This window comes from Pelodiscus sinensis, chromosome 29, assembly GCF_049634645.1.
Source record: "Pelodiscus sinensis isolate JC-2024 chromosome 29, ASM4963464v1, whole genome shotgun sequence".
Classification (NCBI taxonomy): Eukaryota; Metazoa; Chordata; order Testudines; family Trionychidae; genus Pelodiscus; species Pelodiscus sinensis.
The window spans coordinates 11,861,125-11,882,521 of record NC_134739.1 but is presented as its reverse complement, the minus strand read 5'-3'; the positions used below and the strand labels follow the sequence as shown (position 1 = coordinate 11,882,521).

The 21,397-nt window shown below is 42.7% G+C and overlaps 1 protein-coding gene across 3 annotated transcripts in view; it reads left to right on the top strand.

Moving 5' to 3' along the window:
* The first annotated feature begins 1,491 nt into the window (after positions 1-1,491).
* CDK12 (cyclin dependent kinase 12) overlaps positions 1,492-21,397 on the top strand; it is an 85,245-nt gene continuing 65,339 nt past the window's right edge. For 2 of the 3 annotated variants that reach the window (XR_012898075.1, XM_006126218.4), the window contains exons 1-4: positions 1,493-3,156; positions 10,044-10,928; positions 16,805-16,981; positions 19,407-19,546. Coding sequence is in view for 2 of the 3 variants with exons in the window: in XM_006126218.4 (XP_006126280.2) it covers positions 2,093-3,156; positions 10,044-10,928; positions 16,805-16,981; positions 19,407-19,546 (2,266 nt within the window). In the remaining variant the exon portion in view is untranslated. Of the gene's footprint in view, positions 3,157-10,043; positions 10,929-16,804; positions 16,982-19,406; positions 19,547-21,397 lie in introns of all 3 variants that reach the window. The other variant, XM_006126219.4, reaches the window with a different exon arrangement.

Below are 21,397 nucleotides of genomic sequence, written 5' to 3'. Positions count from 1 at the left end.
GACAGTCTCTTGCGCAAGAAAGCTCTGATGGCCATTTTAACCATAGGGCTTTCTTGCACAAGAAATTCATGTTGCCTGTCTACACTGGCCTCTTCTGGAAGAGCTCTTTTGCAAGAGGGCTTATTCCTGAGCGGGAGTGTCAGAGTTCTAGCGCAAGAACACTTGATTTTATACATTAGAACGTCAGTTTACTTGCACAAGAACACAAGGCCAGTGTAGACAGGCAGCAAGTTTTTGCGCAAGAGCGGCCACTTTAGACACAGCCCTTTTGTGCAAAAAATATGCAAATGACGCAAAGCGTGGAATATCGCTGCGCCTCATTTGCATAATTAATTAGGCTCCGTTTTTGCGCAAAAAAACCCTCTTGTACAAGAGCCATTCTTACTTGAAGAAACAGGAAGGACGGCTCTTGCGCAAGAAGGTTTTTTTGGGCAAAAGACATAGCCCTTGTCTCCCTAATATCCTAGGTCTGCAACTACACCACCTGCTTTAAAGTGAGTGACAATTGAAGCAATGGCAGGACAAACTTTTAGACATTGCTGCTGATTTTGGGTGCTTCAGTTTCTGGGTGGAGTCAGGTGAGGTAAGTAAATAAAGTGAGCGACAATTTGAGCAATGGTAATTGGTAAGTAAATAAAAGTTGGGGGGGAGGAGAGGAGATGAGAATCATAAGACTGGGACAAACTTAAAAAACAAGGAATAGTCTATCTGCAGCACCTTAAAGACTAACAAAACATGTAGATGAAACAAAAAACAGGACTATGTAGCACTTTAAAGACTAACAAGATGATTTATTAGGTGATGAGCTTTCGTGGGCCAGACCCACTTCCTCAGATCAAATAGTGGATCTGATTTGATCTGTGGAAGTGGGTCTGGCCCACGAAAGCTCATCACCTAATAAATCATCTTGTTAGTCTTTGAAGTGCATGAGCTTTTGTCGGTACAACCCATTTCTTCAGATGAACGGAGTTAGGACTCCTGGGTTCTGTTTTGGCCATGGAACAGGAGCAGGGTCTAGTGTTTAGAACAGGAGAGTGTGGGTTATACACCTGGCTTCTCTATGAAACTGAGCCTAGAGAGGCACCAACCCTCACCCCCACCCCCATGTCACTGCCTTGAGGGCACTGCTGGCTGCTTCACATGTTTTGTGGGGCCTATTGCATGGCACTCAGGCTCTCTTTGAAGCTGGGAAGGGGCCCTGAGGCTCCTCCACACAAGTATCTGGGGCAGGGGCTTGGTGATTTGACCACACTCTGCATCTCAATCAAGTTTTGCAGGGGAAGAAAGTATGTGGGGGAGGGGGAAAGGAGGCGCTGTCCGCACAGTGCGGCTCAATAAAGTTTTGTTGAAAAGAGCCGTTGCCTTGGGCTTGCTTGTTTCTCTGGCCGCGTTACCAGGTGGCTCAATAAAGTTTTGTTGAGCAGCCCCGCGCGGAGCTCTCGCGAGGCTGGCGCGGGCCCGGCCGGAGCGTCTCGCGGCCTTTGCCTCGGGGAGAGAGGGAGGGGGAAGCTCTCGGCCGTCACGCGAGAGCGTCGCGAGAGTTGGCGGCTGCCCCCTTGGAAGCGGGGCCGTTTCGCTTTGGGAAGTGAGAGGGGAGGCGGCCCCGGGCGCGGGGCGGACAAAGGGGGCGCGAGCCGGGGACTCGCCGCGCCGCGGCTGAGGGGGCGGGAGCCGGGGACTCTCCGCTGAGGGAGCCGGGCCTAGGGATCTACCCAGGGGGCCCCTGCCCGGGGGACCCTCTGCCCAGGCCCAGGGGCCCGCTCCAGGCCCCAGCCACCCCCCTTCCCCAGACCCCCCCTTGGGTCTTTCCAGGCCCTTTAACTGCCTGCCCAGGGGCCCTGTGAGGTCAAGTCCCCCTCCCCCACCCCAGGGGCCTGATCCAAAGGGCTGCACCCCATGAAGGAGGGAGGGAGTTAGAACCAGGGAGGAAAGGCGCAGGGGGGGGGGAGAAGTGGTTGTGAATGGTGGGAGGAGAAAGGCAGGCCACGGAAAGAGGCCTGTAGCTGGGGGAGGGGTGTCGGTGCCTGGGGTTTAAAGTTTGGGGGCTTTGGAGGATTCCCCCCTCCCCTCTTCCAAGCACAGTGGAGAAGGAATGCCAAATCCAGAGAGACATGGGGGCAAGAAGGATGGAGGAGGAGGGGGGTCGTTGCAGCAGCAGACATCCAGCAGTGGCAGTTCGAACAGCAAGGAGAGGCACCGGCTGGTCTCCAGACACAAGAGGCACAGGTCCAAGCACTCTAAAGATTCGCCGCTGGTGGCTCAAGAGACGGCGGCGCCGCTGGGTGCGATGATCAAGCCACTGGTGGAGTATGATGACATCAGCTCCGACTCGGACACCTTCTCCGATGATGTGGCCCTCAAGTTGGAAAGGAGGGAGAATGATGAGAGGAAGGGGAGCTCAGACAGGAGTGACAGGTTGCACAAGCACCGGCACCACCAGCACAAGCGTGTTCGGGAGCTGAACAGGAGTAAGCAGGTGGAAAAAGAGAAGAAGTTGGAAAAGACTCAGGAGGTGTCCATCAGGTCAGGATCCATCAAGGACCGAGTGTCCGGGACCTCCAAAAGACTCAATGAGGAGAATGAAGAACACTTTAAATCACAGCCATCAAGAAGCAGCAACAAGGACTCCAGGTCAGCCAAAGCACACAAGGAGAAGTCCAGAAAAGAGCGGGAGCTGAAGTCTGGGCACAAAGACCGCAGTAAAAGCCATCGAAAAAGGGACATTGTGAAAAGCTACAAAAGCACTGACAGTCCAAAACGGAAATCCCGGAGTCCTCACAGGAAATGGGCTGACAGCCCCAAACAGGATGACAGCCCTTCGGGAGCATCTTACACCCAAGAATACGATCTTAGCCCTCCACGGTCACATACATCCAGCAACTATGACTCATACAAGAAGAGCCCAGGTGGCTCATCACGCAGGCAGTCAGTCAGCCCACCCTACAAGGAACCCGTAGCATACCAGTCCAACACTCGATCTCCTAGTCCTTATGGTCGAAGACAGAGGTCCATCAGCCCGTACAACAGGAGACGCTCATCCAGTTATGAGAGGGGAAGTGGGTCGTACAGTGGAAGGTCACCCAGCCCGTACAGCCGAAGGCGCTCAAGCAGTCCTTTTGTTGCCAAGCGGTCCGTGAGCCGAAGTCCAGTAGCCAGGTGTGTGATCTCTCTGTTTTTTGTGTGTTGGGAGGGAGATTGGATGGCTTTGGAGGGGTGATTGATTGACCCTCTAGATCAGTGTTTCTCAACCAGTGGTATGAGTACCCTTACGGGTATTTGAGAGAAGTCTGGGGGGGTTACGTCAACACAACTGAAATTTGGAGAAAACTGAATTTTTCTTAAGTTTTACAGCGCTTTATTATTTGTACTTTTTACACCCAAAAATTTCACTGCACGCCCAGCTATGATTAAGTTGTTTAACCCAATACGCTGCAATGGTAGAAACAATTTGTGTGTGTCTGAAAACTGTAGGTCCTGGGGGTCATTATAATTTTTTTTAAAAAGGAGGTACTTTATTAAAAAAAAAAAAAGGTTGAGAAACATTGCTCAAGATCACATGTTCAGTTCTGACCTAGGTAATTAGTGTGCACTTATTATTGCCAAGGGCTCCTCACTGCTCCATGGGGCTCGTTACCGATCCCTTTGGATAGATGTCCACTTCTTAAAACCACCAGAGGCCAAGACTGAATGAGCCAGTAGGATTGAGTTACACTTGCCTCTAGCTGTGGGCCTTGCAGAACAGTCATGAAGTGTTGTGCGGAAGTTTGCACTTGGTGAGAGTGTTCTGTGGAAAACTTTTAAAATTTCTAGTGCTGAAAATCCAACATCTTTTGCTACCACTAAGTATTTTTAAAAGTTCTCTCATTCTGGAAACTTTGATCCAAATTCTAGGAAAGAGATTATAGTTTTCAGAAGGCTTGTTTAATTCAGCGCATATCTCACTCTGAACTGATTAATTTTTTTCTTTCCTTTCCTCATCATTAGAGTTGTCCATATTTAAGTTACTTCTTTATAGTTTAACTTGCTTTTCTCAAGCTAAGTGTTCTGCTCAGTTATAGATCATTTGCTTCCATTCGTTTTAAATAGTCCCTTGGCATTCTAGAAGGTCAATTAGGTAACTTTTTTTTAGTTTGGAACACGGATTTTTTTTCTTTTTATGCTCCAGTAACTTTGACACGCACACAGACACACACACATTTTGTTTGAAATTAGTAATAGTGTTGCATTTTGTTTCAATTTTATAGTAATGAAGAGTGTTTTGAGTACAGATTGGTAGATAGCCTAATATGGATTATTTTTCAATCTAGAATTTTTGTCTCAGTGAGCCTCCAGTTCTAGGCATGCGTGTAGTGGAACTGGCTATAGATTTATCATAATTCAGAAAAGAACTTCTACGTGAAATAAGTTCTTATGATAAACTAGCAAAACAATATGTACAATGTTAGTTGTGTTGCTTCCCAGGATTCCATTGGTGAACGAGATTGGGTCTGCACATCTTTACCTGTGTGATTTGAACTTCTCATTTGGGTAGTCCCATTAAATTTAGTGCTTTGGAATTGAGCCCTAAAACAACATCCATTGCTCTTCACATATAAGGTTTTCCAGTGAAAATCAGGACTAGTATAGACTAAAAATCCTGTCTTTGTCTGAACTGCAAATAGCTATCTCAATGTAAAATCCTAGTAGTGATAAGGCATCTGTAAATTTTGCCTCAAGTTAGCTCATTGGAGTCACCCCTGTTCTCCCCCATCTTTAGTTTATTTTGATAAACTATATCGAAGTAAAAGCTTCCTGTCCATTAATTTTGAAATATGATCTAGTGGAGCTGTGTACATGTAAAACCCAAATCTTTTTGGGAAATGAAAACCTTGTTTTCACAGGTCACGTGCTTTTACATCTCTAGAAAAATCCTGAGTGGCAGATGCCTTGTATATCTTTTCTGGCTGTGCTATGTAGCCTCTGGTAAGGGTGTATAGCTACTCTTCTTTAACCAGCAAAAGGGTTGCTGTTGAATTGGAGGGTGACAGTAGGGATGTGAACGACTAGTCAACTATCCTATAAGCAAATGCTTATCCGATAGTCGACAGGCTAGTCGACTAGTCACTTCCCCCCTCCCCTCTTGCTGCCTCTATCAGAAAGAGGCAGCGGGGGAGAGGGGGAATAGAGGAGGAGGTGGTTCCAAGTGGTCGCGCCGTGTGGAGCCTGGGGTCAGCTGGGAACTCTCCCGCTGACCCTGGACTTCATATAGCACTGCTGATTTGAAACACTGTGGAGCCTGATGTTGGGCTCTCTTTGGTGTTTCAAAGCAGCAGCGCCACATGGAGCTGAGGGTCAGCTTTGAAATGCCACAGGGAGCGTGAGGCCAGTGGGGGACTGCTATAATTTAAAGGCAGAAGTGCCTTTATCAACTTTATTGAATAGTTGATGCAATTTGCTTCGACTATTCGATTGGCCAAATAATTGAAATTTTACATCCCTTGGTAACAGAGGAAGCAACACTAAAGTGCTGTGTTTTCCTTCCTCTTCCCCCCCAACACATCTCAAAAAAAGCAATATTTGATTTGGTCTGTAAAATGATAGTTGCTCTTGTGAAAAATCACTTTTTCCAAAGCTGGTCTTATGGAAGCAGCTTTGAATGTGCTTCCATGAACTTGCATAGCCATGTGAGAGCGTTTTCAAGGATACCTTTGTGGTACAGCACTTAGCTAGTTAATCAAACAACAACAAAAAATTCCAAAGGTCATTACTCATTTACACTATGTATTTGAATTCTTTGAATCTAGGATTAAATTGATAACCCACCACAGTCCCCCCCCCTTCTCATAAAGTTGGTCTACACTTTTTGTACAACCCACTGTTTAATCAAAACTCAGTTTCACTGTGCAACACAAAACAAAAAATAAGGGGTCAATTGTATTTGCAAGATGTCTTCAGAAAATGGCCACCCTAATGTACAATATTACCCTTCCACAGGCAAAGGGAAGTTTTCAGATCTTTCTTTTATTTCTAAATGTTAAGCAAACTTAAAAATAAGAACTTCTGTATGTTGTTGGTCACTGAACCTGCATTCAATGAGGAAAGTTCAGTGTAAATTACTCAAGGGGATGAATGAGTCTTTCCTGTGGCACTGATGTTTTTTCATTGGCAGAGGGTAAAATACTTCCTAGTGATTCTTTTAAACTCCCACCCCTTCTCAAAAAGCAGTCTGAAAAGGAAAATGGTGAATACATCTATTTCTCTATAGTCACGGTTGGCCTTTATAGCCAGGGCTCAACAAACCACGGGCGAGTAGATTTCAGCCAGTCGTTCCGAGTGCCCCATTCACCGGCGCTTCGCACATGCGCAGTGCCGGTCTGGCGCATGCACAGTACGGGGCTGGCAAGTGACTCTCGCTGGGGTTTGTCAAACCCTATTTATAGCAGTTGTAATAACTATACCATTGCAGTTATAGCCAGGAGAAAGAATTCGGGTTAACACCCCCTGCACGCTCACGCGTGCGCGCGCACACACACACACACACACACACACTTGCTGAATGTGGGCTTATACACTACTATGAGATTAGTTTCTGGATTTGTATGTGCACCATAGTCACTGGTGTGCAGCACAGAATCACAATATGGGGTTACCAAATGTCTGTGAAACTGGATTTAGAGGGTTTAATTTGAGGTAGTTTCTTAAGTTGTTAAAATAAGAAATCAGGAGTCAAGGCAGCTAGGTTCTAGTTCAGGGATGGACAAGATATGGCCCACAGGCCGAATCTGGCCCAACAAACTGTTTGTTTGGCCTGCCCTGCTATGGCTCCACACCCAGGCCAATTGAGGCCTGGGGACAGGAGAGCACCTGAAGTCTTCTCCCTCCCGCCAGGGGCTTGCAGCACCAGAGGGAACCATTTGCTGTTCAAAATCTCTGACATTTCCTGTGGGCACCATGTGCCCCTGGCAGGGCCAAGGTAGACCCCCTGCGGTCCCTTGCCCCATGGGGGAGAGTGTAAAGTCTCCTCCCTGGGTATGTGGGGCCTAAAGGGAACTGCCCCTGCCTGAGGCCCCGCCCCTTCCACCAGAGGCTCTACCCCTTTGGGGCCTGACCCATGAACATTTGTGAAGTGGCCCCCCTACAAAAATTATTGTCCACCCCTATTCTAGTCCCAGCTTTGCCACTAACTTTCATTTCACTGTTATACTTGTGATTTGCCACATACCCTCACTTGTGAGATAGCAAGCCTAAAAACACTAAGCCTCTGAGTGCTTCACATGACAGGCTTTCTGGAAGTGTCCAGTTCTGGGCGCTCTCATGTCTTCTTCAGCATTCATCATTGGTTGAGGGGAAACTGTTGCTAACAACTCTTAGCAATATCCAGTTTCATAATGCAGATAGGGCTAGAGATTTCTCCGAGTCTTTCCTCCAAAGATACCTTTCTTTGGTACAGCTCTGTTTGTATCAGGGAAATGAATCTCCTGCCATTGTATTTGGGTTTTCTGTAGTGAGCCATTCTCTTGCATTGATACCTTATCTTAATCCACTAGTCTGATAGCTAGCTTTTTACATGTCCTGTTTCCTCCATTAGAAATGTAGGAATTTTTAAACCATACCGCTATAACTGGAAAGAAAAGTTTGAGAGTCTATAAAGCTGAGAAGTACCTAAAAAGTTGACTGGGTGACAGACACCTTGTGGACCCTCTTTGGCTCTATTAAGGGTACATTTAAGTACTTTTTAAGTACTATAAACTGGGTAATATGCAGTGCAGTGCGATTTCAAAGGTGATATGTGAGGGCAAATGTCGTTAACCTCTTGGCTAGAGATAAAGTTACTCAAGGATTACTCTAGACAGGGTAAATGCCTTACAGAACTTGAAAACATATTTCAAGGCAGACATCAATGACAAAAACTGTTATTGCCTAGTGAAGAGCAGGTTTCCAGATCAATGCTAGGAATCAGTTGTAGCTGGATTTGGTGCTGTTTAGGTGTCAAAATTAAGTGTTCTCTGTTTGCAGCTAACCATGTCATACAAGTTCTGTTAGGAATGTTGTCCTCAGCAAAGTCTGCAAGTGTGACCTCTTCGTGCAGTGTAAGCATGCTGCTAGCTATTTCAGCTCCTGACAGTTTTGCAGTGGGATGTGGAAAGTGAACTATTATCCAAATGGCAAATTCTGCCTGTGTGTGTGACAGTTAAACTGATTAGCCAGAGTCCCCTGAAGAGGACGTGCCAGCTTGAGGTATATTGTCAACTTCTGTTTAAACACAATTTCTATGAACATTGAAAACAGACTCTGAAATAGGTCTGACTTTTTTATATACTTATTGCTGTTTATATTTATATTTATATTTATATATATATATATATATATATATATATATATATATATATATATATTACACACACACACACTTAGTCACAGTGAAATAAGCCATTTTTATACTTTAGCTTATTTTTAAAGCAGGTATGTCATCAGATAGTTCTTTAATATAATTTGAATAGGATAAGATAATTGTCGTTTTAATCTCTTATACTGCATTTCAATTATAGTTGAAAAATCTGCTAACAGCTGCCACATTAAACACAGTTGCTCTGGCATGTTTCCTGAGCAGTGCGGAAAAAGGAATTTCTCTTAGTATGATCTAAATTCATGCTATATTTTGTACTGTGGTCAGGGAAGTCTATGAATAGACCATATAATAAAAATCATTTGTGAGCATGCTTTGAACAACAGCATTGGTAGAACCTTAGTTTTTATTATTTAGTAACATGTGGCTTCCAAATCAATTAGGGTACATCTACACAGCAGGGCTAAAGTCAAATTATGCTAGGCAACTTCAGCTACTTCAATTGCGTAGCTTAAGTCGAAATAGCTTAACTCGGCTTTAGGCACTGTCTGCACAGCAGGAAGTCGAAGGAAGAACACTCTTCCTTCAACTTCCCTTACTTTTCGTAAAATGAGGGTTACAGGAGTGGGAGTAAGAAGTCCTCCAGCTCAACATTATTATGAAATAAAGGCTTGTAGAGTAAGTGTATTCTTTGCTATTTTGGAATAATGTCAGTTATTCTGAAATAACGCGCTATGTAGATTTGCCCTTAGAGTCCACCGTACACACATTACTCCTCTTGAGAGAACACAGTCCCATGAGCTGCAAAATCCCAGTCTTCCTTGAAGAAGAGAAAATGTTCACTGGTCTGAATTTAAAATATCAGTTTTCTGGCTTTTTTCAGTCTTTCTAGTGACTCTTCATCCTTAATAACCTCTGAATTCATAGGCATTGCAGACTTTTGCCTAATCCAAGCTCATCCTCTGTTCACTTTATGTACTTTTAAAGGAAGACATTTTTCTTCTTATTTGTGGCTCACGCAACAGTGCAGATTTCCAAATTCATTTAATATCTCTGCTAATGTAATACATTGTAGCTGAATGTGAGATGCATCCCATTTAGAGCATCACTGAACATGTCTAAGGATGAAAGTCCCAAATTGTCTTTCTGACTTGCAATGTGCAAATGCATTTATGGTAAGAGTAAAACCTCTACTTGAAGTGAAGACATTCTGTGGAGGAAAGTGGCATTCGCTAGGAGAATGCTTTACTGTTACACCACTTATTAATGCCACAGGGTTGTGCAAAACATTCTCACAAGCAGTACTCATGTCTTATCACTGTGTCTTCTCTCCTGCTCTGCTGTCCTGAAAGATTCCTAAACTGTCAGCTTATCCTCTCAACTAAAATCCTCAGTCAAGCACTGTGCATCTGTTCTCCTCTTTAACTTGAAGTTTGGTCTAACCTTCATCCTTCAATTCTGTTATTTTAATTATTGATGATTTGTAAACAGCAAGACCGTGGAAGCTCATTAAGTGTTGGATTATTTTCAAGTGTCATCAAACTGATGCTATTAATTTAAGTCTCCTCAGACAATCTTTGGGTATGTTCTGAAGTGTAGTTGACAATTTATGAATGTTCTTGTCTTTAAAGAGAGTTATAGCTTTTGTTAATTTCAGTGTCTAACAAAGTATAGGTCAGTCTACATCTCAGTTTTCTGCTTCCTGCTCTTTCCATAGGAAGTCTGTGAAGTCCCGAAGTCGAAGTCCTGTATATTCAAGACATTCATCATCTCACAGTAAAAAGCAGAGGTCCGGTTCACGTAGTCGCCATTCCAGTATATCACCTGCTAGGCTACCATTGAACTCCAGCCTGGGAGCAGAACTTAGCAGGAAGAAGAAGGAGAGAGCTGCAGCGGCGGCGGCAGCAGCAAAGATGGATGGGAAGGAGGCAAAGAACTCGCCTGTCTTTCTGTCTGTAAAAGAGAACAGCTCGTCCGAGGTGAAGGAGGCAGGAATAGAGTCTAAAAAGGTACCCAAAGTCATTAAATCGGAAAAATCAGCCTCTGATACGGAACTGGTTAATTTAATACACATGAATGCAGAGACTAAAACATCTCTGGAGCCGATTAAAACCAAGACAGAAGAGAATTCTGAGAAGAAGCATGCAGCCCCAGTTAAAGACTCAAAAACGATGGGAACAAAAGAATCCAAGTCTGTAGTAGTGAAAGAGGAGATTGCAACTCCAAAAGAGACAGAGCCAACAGAGAAGGAGAACCCACCCCCACTGCCCTCTATAAAATCACCTCCTCCCCCTCTACCAACAGCAACACCACCACCCCAGATTCCTCCATTGCCGCCTTTGCCTCCATCACCAGCTGTTCCACCTCTACCACTTGCCCAACTGACTTCTGTTCAGGTCCCTACTTCCATCCCAGCTTCTTTGCCATCTTCTTCCCATTCAAGAACATCTGCTTTGTCCACTCAGGCAAACTCTCAGCCCTCTGTCCAGGTCTCTACAAAACTACAAGTGTCTGTGACTGCTGCTATCCCACACCTGAAGACTTCAACGCTGCCTCCACTTCCACTCCCACCTGTCCTACTTGGGGAAGATGACTTGGATAGGTAAGATCACATGGAAAACTTGGGTTCTGCTTGGGTTGGAAAACATTTACAAACACTAACAGAGACAAGATTTTATTTTTTTAATCTTGCTGACTCTTTCCTTACCCTGCACATGTTTCCTAGAAGATATCTAGTTTTGTACTTGATTCCTGTGCCATTCTACTGAAAACACCGCTCATGACCAAATGCCCTCTGACATTGTTATTTGTGAGGTTATAGACTTGTCAGTCTCTCCATCCAGAATACCTCTTTTGAGGGACTTATAATTCAGTGCTGATACTGACACACAATCTCAGTGAGGAAGAGAAGTTTAGAGGCTTTCATCAAGCCAATCTGATTACGGATCCATTAGTCCTCTTGTCTGAAATCTGCTCTGTATGGAAGTACCTCTGTTAATTTTAATGGGGCTTCACATAGAGAAGAGATCCAGGTGTACGCAGCAACTTGCAAGAGTAGATCCTGAGTTACTAAAAAAAATGAAATGCCCCAAAAAGCTGTGTTAAAGTAACACTAAAGAGCAAGTCATCTGAGAGAGACAGCAGAAAGCAATGTTGCACTTACAGCGAGTTGTTGGGACATGAAGGCCTTATCTACCTGAACAAAATTTCAGTGCTTTAACCTACATTGGGTTTTTAAATAATTGTTAATTGGCTTATGCTAAAATAAAAGTGGCGCATGAGAGCCAAATATTTAGTTTAAGAGCTAAATATTTTAGTTTATTATAAACCCAGTTTAAACTGAAATAAATCTGTTGGCACAAGGGTTCAAATCAGTCTGACTAAGCTGCTTTAAAATTGCACCTGGTGCAATTTTGTCCTATAGACAGGAAAGAAAAGAATGTCAGAAGTTAAGTAGCAGATTTGGGAGGAAGGTTGTTAGGAGTAAGCAAATAATGCATATTTCAGTACTTTTGATGGTTGCATCTATATGTAATACTCTGGAGGTTTAATATGGAACATGTTCTTTATCTGTGCCATATGCTGCTGTTACATAGTTTTAATGTGGAAGAGGGTAACTCTTTACCTGTCTATCATTAAAGGCTTTTGTTTACATAGGGATGCTCAGGAAGTTAATCCAAATTAACTTCGAAGTAGATTACTTAAACCATATTAAACCCATGTGTGGATACTCTTATTCAGAATAAATGTGACTTCAATTTTGATTGTGTAACACACAGGTTTAATGCAGCTTAACCAATCCACTTGAATTTCACACCTTAAATTAATTCTAATTGATTCTCCTGAGACTTCCTTTGTAGATGAGCCCTATGCAGAACATCAAGACTTAGTCCTTTCCCAAGTGAGTTGTAATGTTGTCTGCTACATGAATAATTTCTAGATCTAACTAGATTTAACTAATCCCCTAGATGATTTGAAACACACACTTTTTATGATAATCGAAGAAGGAATGGGCAAAGGAAATAGAATCAATTGAAAAAAGATTAAAAACTTTTTTATTGTTGCACTATACTGAAGTTTTGGCATCTGATGAAATATTAGGTCCTCACTATTTTTTACTTGACTAAATTGCTCACCAAAACCCTTGCTTTCTCTTTGCTTCTCAGTAAAGAGGTACTGAGATGTGTTAATATAAGATTTAATTACTCTTGCATAATGTAAAAAAACCCAACAATTTCCAAGCATGCTCTGAAATATTATTACCACTTCTTATGTGAGCAAAGTTTATCATTGCGCAAAAGCCTGCGGAGCGTCCACACCTCAAATGAGCTCTTGCGCAATTAAATGGGCAGTTAAACGGCAGAGCAGAGCGCTTTTTCCACCATAGGTAAACCTCCTTTTCTGAAGCATAACTGCTATTAGCGCTACAGCTATTGCTCAAGAAGGCAAGAGTGGACGCTCGAGAGGAGTGCAAGAAACCCCTATGGGATAAAGCACATCAGAGCTTTCTTGTGCAAGAGCGTCCATGCAGTGTGGACACTCTCTTGCGCAAAAGCACATGGCTTTTGCGATGTGCTTTGAGGTGTGGATGTGCTCTTATGCAAGAAGTTTTTGTGCAAAAACTCTTGCGCAAAAGGCTTCTTGTGCAAGAAGCATGTAGTGTAGACTTAGCCTTACTGTTCTCATTGGCTCTTTCAGACATTAGTATTAGCAAGGTATTGTTGTAATTGAGATCATTACAATACATTATAAAATGACCTGTGAATCCTTATGTTGTCTTTCACAAACAGCACTTGATTTAGTGTTGTTCAGTTTGTTTCTGTTCAGCTTTTTAGGGAGCAGTGAGAGTAGAAAGAGTAGCCTTAACATGGTACTTAGATAAGTTCTCGCTTTGGAAAAGCACGCACTAAACATAATGCTGTGGTTGCAAAGGTGGTATAATTGATTCAGCTCTGCTGTTGTTAAAACAGCAGTATTAAGCATCACAAACTTTACCATAAAGACTCATACCTCTGTGTGGTTGCGATGAAAGTACTAATATTGTACCTGTTCCCTGATGAGTGGCTGAGTAGACCTCTTTCAACTTTTAACTTGGAACTTTGTCAGTTTCTTCCTTTGATCTATAACATACTTGCAGATTATATTTCCACCCAAATATTGGCAAGCAAGTTCTTAGCCAGTCCATTGAAATGAGGAGAGAAGCAAGCAAAGTCATTTAATTAGGTTTAGCAGGTGTTAGTTGCAAATAACACATTACCCATGTACAGTACATTGTTTTCAATCACTTAAAAGTATTTGTTGCTTGTGAACCAAACATTTCTTTATTCTGTTTCTAATGTGGAAAAAACATGCCCTTCTTGATTTCTAAGACTATGGTAAGTAGTGATGTTAAATATCGGATAATTCAATATTCATGTAACCACATGAAATTTTTGCAGTTACACGACTATTCAGTAGTCCCTGGGGGTGGGGCTGGCATGGGGAGCTGGTCCACGACTCTGATACAGATACAGAGGCAACAACGCAGAGTGGTAGCAGCTCCTGTCTATGGTGGGGTCTGAGCTCCCCACAGACTCTGTCTGCAGGGACCTCAGCCCCCAACAGACAGAGGCTGCTTTGCAGCAGCCTCCTCTGCCTGTCCTTGTCCCCTGCTGCTGCCTCTGATAAAAGCAGCAGAAGGGGGGGGGGGACAACATAGAGCCAGCACTGGCTCCTGCTCAGCCCCTTCCCTCCCTGTTGTCTCTGATACAGAGGCAGCAAGGCCGGGGGAAATGCATGTAGTCAAGAAGATTAACCAGTAAGCCTAGGCTTATCGGTTAATAGTATAGTTGACTACACATTGACATCCCTAATGGCAAGCATGAAGTTTAGAATCCAATTTGAATTGGCCAAGTACAAACTGCAGCTCAATTGAGTAAATACAGATTCTTGTATTTCTCTTCATGCTTGTGTAACACTAAAAGACTTGTGATGTATCATTCCAAAAGATTCACCTTTGGGTTCAGGTGCACCATGGAGTGTTTCATCCTTTAGGGAGGGCCTGAGGAGGGAGTGAAAATGAAGGTTTAGAATGGAATAGTTCCATCATTTTAGGCATGTGATGGCTGATGTCACACCAAGTCTCATAGCTTGAATTCCTCAGGATCTCTGGCGGTAATGACTGTCCCCAAAATAGTTAAGAGATGTGCCAATTACTGTTGTTTAAAGTGGCTACAACTGTTCTGCTGTTATGGGATTTTGTTTCCTTAGTTTTTTGAATTGATGAGGTTTTGCTTTCTTGAAGCTTTGCAATTCACCTTTCAGGTTTTCCAGTCCATCTGTGTGCAGTGCTCTTATGCTTAGGCAATCCAGATTTGTTTTAGATTTAATTTTAAAAAAAAGAATGTCATGCATATAGTCTGAGTGCCCTGACCATAGCTAAATTTAAAATAGCCACCCAGCAGCATTCAAATTAACTCCAGCTAGCCAGCAGCCTTAAGTCATCTAACGAAGGTTACTATTTACATAAGTTAGCAGATAACAGCAGAACCCCCCCCCCCCCCCCCGAAAAGCCTCTCTACTCCAGACGCTACCTAGCAACACATCTCTATCCTTCCCCCAAAACCCTGTCTGTCAAATACTTTTGGAGGAGTATCAAATTCAGGCTTTTTTGGATGAAGGTGTGTGGCGCGTGTTAAAACACTGCATAATGTTACAGATCTGGATCAAATTCACTGCTAGCAAAAGTGGTTCATACTCTTATCCTGGTGGTAAATGGCATACGCAGGGTGATGAATCTAGGCACTAAATCCAAATGAATAACTTTTAAATATTCCTCAAATATCTTGCTTAAAATATATGATGAAGCTGGTGAAATAATTCGACCAAGTCTGTCAGACATGGTACTTGAGTTAGGGACCTTTGACCTACATTTAGAGAATGTCTACACTGCAGCTAGGAACATGCTTGGGCTAGAGCACTGAAAATAGCAGGGTAGCATGGGCAGCAGCTTGTGTTGGCTGCCCAAGCACAAACCTGCTCAACCCCCCCCCCCCCCCCCCCCCGGAAATGTTCGTATTCCCTCGGCTAATCCAAGCTGCCACTCAGGCTACCCCTGTTTCACTTGCTATTTTTAGACTGACAGATTCAAATCCCATTTTGGGGCCTTTTCTTGTGAGTCTTAACACTGAGGTTCTTTGCATTCATTAAGAGTGACCAATATAGGGGCCATTCTGCTCTTCTAAGTCAACAGCAGTGCTTTGGGTGGCAAGAGCAGGCCCACAGATCTTTCTGTGGTGTCTGTTGTTACTTACACGGATTATAAGGACCATAGTGATGCACATAATGAAAGTTTTCCTCCGGTACTCTTGAGTATTGGGGCTTTTCTGGTTAGTTCCTCAAACCTGTGTGGTGACCTCAGTAACAATGAAAAGACAATTTTCCTCCCCACTCCTTTAAAGAGCATCAGACCTCAGTAATTCCAAAGGGGAAAGTACTTCTCTCAAAACCTCCTTCCATGTTTTGCCTCTGTATTCATTTGTGAAATACACTGTATTTTACCATAGGTTTCAGCTAGTTTGGGAAGTGGCTAGTGAATAAGGTAACTTTCCTAATTTTCTATTCTCATCACTTCAGTTATGTTGGCTTCTTTGTCCTGAGGGAGCAGAGTTTTAGACCTGCTGATGTTGATAATCATCAACACTGCTCCCCCCAATAAGTTGCCCTAAGAGTGACCCAAGAAAGACTGTCAGTATTTCAGTAGACAGCTTTTCCTTTTCCTGGGAAGGGTGCTGTCTTGTACAGGGTAAGTATTATGAATAATGTGATTTGCCTACTGCCATTCAACTTGGATTTTAATTCCCAGTTTATGCAGCTTCAGGAATTCTCCCTAACCTTCCCCTTCCTCCCGCCCATCCCTTGATTCTGGATGTCAGTCTCCCCAGTCTCCTGCTAGTTAAAGACAACACTGCAACCGTTGGTGCCATAATAAAAGAAGAAATGAACTGTCAATCTATCTGCAATATGCAAAGTTACTATTGCCCCACTTCTGTCTTTGCTAATGAGTTACAAGCAGTGTATGGAGAGATGGTTAATTTTGCTTGTATGTAGTAGGATTGCAATGGCCATTAATAGGTCAGAACATGCCTTTAAACCTGTTTTATTGAGTGGGCAGGAGATAGGAAGTAGGGATCAGTAAATGGATAACAGGTTATATCCCAAATTTGTTAGTGTGTGTGTATATATGACATTAAGAATTTTTATTCCACTATCATGAGAGATTTTAGTTGCAAAGAGCTGTGTGGTCTTTTGAGGCTGGACTGTGGCTTTTAATTTAGTATTTTTCAACTTTGAGTGTCTAGAGCTAGACTCCTAAATCCATGTTTAGTCCCCTAATTTCAGGCACTCAAGTCTGACTCTTTTGACCTATGATCCTCTTTATTTGAAATGACATTTGAAGTCTGACCACATTGTATTAACTTGTAATTTTCCGGGATTTAGTCCAAAGGAGATTCTTCCTCCAAAACTTGTGAAGAAAGAGAGAGAGCAGAGACCACGACACTTGCTCATGGACCTCCCGCTCCCTCCAGAGCTTCCTGGAGGGGATCCATCTCCCCCAGAGTCTCCAGAACCAAAGGCAGCCACGCCACCTCAGCAACCATTCAAAAAGAGACCAAAGTAAGTGCACAGTAAACTGTGTCGTCTTATGGTGGTGATCTTTTGTTTATATGGTACCTCTCATCCAAAGGATCCCAAAGTGTTTTAGAATGTAGCTATAAATCGGACATGGAAACTGCTTTCCCTGCTACAAAAATGCACCCTGTCAAGGTTAAATCTGCAATAGTATTAGCAGTTCGCTGGAACCTTGCAAGTTGCTTTTAGGGTGAGAAAAAAAATTCCAAATGTATCTGATGAATCCGCAGAAAGAAATGTAAATAGGCACAATGCAATTTTCCCATTTGGAGTCTAGTCAGGACACTGCTATTGGCTCCACAAAAAGTATTAGTGGATTTTTAATAACTACACACATTCACGATCTCAGTTTTATATTTCTTCAAGGCATGTTCTATTTTACAGAACAACTAACCTCTCTCCTGGACAACCCATCAGTTTTCCTAGAGACCATTTGACTTCAAAAATTGTTTAAAAGAAACAAAGCCCCTGTTATACTGACTTCCTTTTATTCTTTCCATCCACTCCTTTGGGTTTCTGGTTCACGTTTTACAGGGTTATGGCTGTCTGTCAGTCTTAATATGGGTGTTTGTCCAGGAAGGAGAATGGAGTCCTTTCTCCATCCTTTTGAATATTAACTAACTAGAAGTGGCTACAGTGATGGGAAAAAGAGCAGGTGAAATGTATGTTTGCATCACCCACCAAATAGAGCTTGTAATTCAAACTTTATTTCATCAAGGTTCTGACAGATCCCATTGTTCTATAATCTATCAAATGATCCTTCCTATTGGGTGAATTACTGGCGTGTTTCATGTTTGCCTTAAACCTAGTCTACCTTGAAAATTCCTATCAACTCTCATTGCCTTGAAAAAAAATATTGTGGCTGAGTTTAGAAAAGATCTCTCATTTGGATGCCAAACAGCTTTATGTAGAATCTTCTGTGTTTCTAGGAAACAGTTGTTTATGAAAGGGGCCACATACTTCACCAGTGTTGTGGGGAAAGGTATTTTCCACTCCGTGGGCATACTTGACTTTCTTTAATGCTAATGAGAAGTGTGCATTCATCAAATGAGTAAACTCATTTGTACAATTAGGAGTGTCGTCTGTCTTTTTTTTCCTTTCACGAGGCATTGTGCTACATTGTGCCCTAAATAATCATCAAATATCCTATGTCTATGCAGAAGTTTTCCAAATACTTACCAAATCTAAAATCATTAAAGAGTTATGTTACAGTAAAGAGAGCTGATCCAAACCACACTCATGTTAAGATTTTTGGCAGGATTCCATGCATCATTCTCTGCTGATAAGTCTGGACAGATCCATTTTTTTTTGAGCTACAGGCTAACCGGAGAATGGTGAGAGATACTGAGAACCAGAGTTCCCTGTAAGCTGTGTACTTGGGTAACCACCCAGGAGAAATTCAAATGCTGCCCAGCTGATTAGCAGAGCACCCTCTGCCAGCAGCATGTGTTTCTCCTGGTGGTGCACATCTGCACATGGCTCAGTGCAAATAACAAAATTTATTCCACCCGTGAATGGAAAAAACTAGAGGGAATGTTGCTGAAAACCTTTTTGTACTGTGTTTTGGTATATCATAACCCTTCATCCCTGTTTTAGATAATTGTATATGGGAAAATAAAGGGGTAACATTGAATGGAGTTTGGTTTATGCTTTTTGGCCTCGAACAACTGTTAAGTCTGTGCTTTAAATGTAGGAATCTGATAAAGCATAACACTGTGATGACAGGCATAGAGAAATGTTCCATTTGACTAATCTACTATATAGTTCACTAAAGGCTACTGAAGTAAACATTTACAAATTAACACTGAATGAAAGTCTTGAAAATGACCGTGGAAACTAGCCTGTTCTAGGGCTCTTCTTAGGGCAGGTTGAAACAATGATGACAGCTGTTGCCATTTTAAATTGAAGATGGCATTTGTTGCTTGAATAGTTAAAGTTTATTGTGGATTTTTTCCTGTTCTTAGTATGATGTATAAATATTGTTGGGTGGGGTGGGTAAATATAAATGTGTATCTGGTGATGTCCCCTGTACCAAGTAAAGAAAATTGACCTCCATCTAGCGCAGTATTTCTCAATGACCAGTCTGTAGACTGGTGCCAGTCCTGAAATGTGCTTGACACAGCAAGCCAGTCCCTGGTATGGGAAAGGTTGAAAAATACTGATCTAGCGCACTGCATAACATTTCTAACTCTGCACTCAGACTAAGGAATGTGATGGAATTCCTTTGCATGTTGAGGATTACTATCTAGATTTAAGATATACCATAGTCCGCGGACCAATCCTGTGTAATTAGCTGGATAGCTTAAACGACCAAATTGCTCTCCAGTCTATTAATTTTTAGGATTTAAATTTTAAACACTCATTAAATCAATTATGATCAAGTCTTATTGTCTACTCTTCACTTTTACAGAATCTGTTGTCCTCGTTACGGTGAGAGGAGACAGACAGAAAGCGACTGGGGAAAGCGCTGCGTGGATAAATTTGATATCATTGGGATTATTGGAGAGGGAACATATGGGCAAGTGTACAAAGCCAAGGACAAGGATACAGGTAAAGATTAGATATAGTCTTAGTCTGAGGCAGGCCTACACTAAAGGGGAAGGTTAGGAGCAGGCGTACTGTCCGCTCATGGGGGCTCCCTTTGAGTTTGATTTAGCGGGTCTAATAAAGACCTACTAAATCTAACTCTGGAAGATCAGTCACAGCAGCAATCTTTCCTCTGATGAAGACATGGCCTGCGTAAGGTAATATTGAAATAATTTCCTTATGTAATTCTTGGGTATCTTTTTTAGTATTTTTGGTGCTCTCACAGTGAGCCTGCTTAAAAGTTCATTCCAGTTTAAGTATTGTCACTACTCAATGGGGAATACAGCTATGATTCTAACTGACAATATTCTTTTTTCCATTTTCCCCTCCCCATCCCATCCCCTCTCTTTCTGTACTATTTATTTGAACCCTGGATCCCTTAACTCCATTCATCTAAAGAAGTGGGTTGTGCCCCTGAAAGCTCATGATACCATTTACGTTTTTTGTTAGTTCCTAAGGTGCTGCTAGACTATTTGTTACTATTTAAGTTTGTTTAGCTATGACCAGTAATGGACTTAGAGGCCTGTGGGAGAACCAAGCTCCCAAACCCCAATGACTCTGTCAGAGTTGGGTGCTTAATTGTCCTTTTGTGCCTGTGAAAATCTCCCCAGTGTGCACCCACAGTGTTACCCTGTCTTGTAAACCCACAAATTTGTTTCATTTCTGATGTTTAGCAAGCCAGCCATGGGATCATTTGCGCAACAAAGCCTCTTAACATAAAGAGACTGAAGCAAAGAAGTCTCCGAGAGATAGCAATGTTAGTCTCTAACTTTAACACTATTGATCATTAGAGGCGAACTTAGAGACGAACACATTTATTACATCATGAGCTTTCGTGGGGAAAACCCCCTTCATCAGATGAGTTGGAGTGGGAATCACAGAATCCAAGGTCTCATGATCTAATAAATGTGTTAGTCTCTAAGGTGCCCCAGGACTGCTCATTGTTTTCAAAGCAGAGAAGTTCAACAAAAATGTGATCCTGTTCAGAACTCGCCTTTTTCTGCCTAGGTGTTGTAGGACCTGTGGCTCTCCCCCTCCTTGGTTTTGTGGGTATACTATGGGAGAGTGTGCTAATCCTGCACTTTGTAATTTGCATATAGATGGTATTCTCGCCCCATTTAGCAGAGTTTAGTAGATGAGACAGCATTGTACAGAGTGAGGTTGCTTATTACGAAGTGTTTCACACAGTGTCCTACAGTGTTTTTTCTGGTGAATTGCAAAGTAAGTAAAAACAGTAAGATGGAATTCAGATGGAGTAATATAACACTTTTGGAAAATGTCTTAGTGCAGGGATAGTGCAACAGTGACTCAGGGCTGCATTTGGCCCATCAGATCATCGCATTTGGCCCACCATGGCTCCGCTAAGCAGGCATCTAGCAACATGTGGGGTAAGGGGATAGGCGAGAACATACACACATTATCTGACTGTGTTGAGAACCAGCAGGCCAGATCAGGGAGCTGGACCTAGCTTTCTGAGATAATAACTGTTGTTATCGGATGAGCTCGTGCTCCAACTCCCACTCTGGAGTCCAGGACCTGATGCAAATACACCCCACATCGCATCCTCTGTGGGGCAGGACCCAACAAACACATGCCTGAGCCCAGAGGGTTGTAGTGGTTTTTGTGGCCGCCTACTACCTTCATGTTGCCCATCTGTCTTACTTTAAATTGCAGTGTTCTTTTATTACCAAAGTTACTGAATTCTAGAAAGGTCTGTGGTAGGAACATAATTGAAGACTAAATGAGCCATTTTCTTAATGAAAACTAATTATGAAAAGCCAAATTCAAAAGCCTGGGCAGAGCAGAGGCAGGACA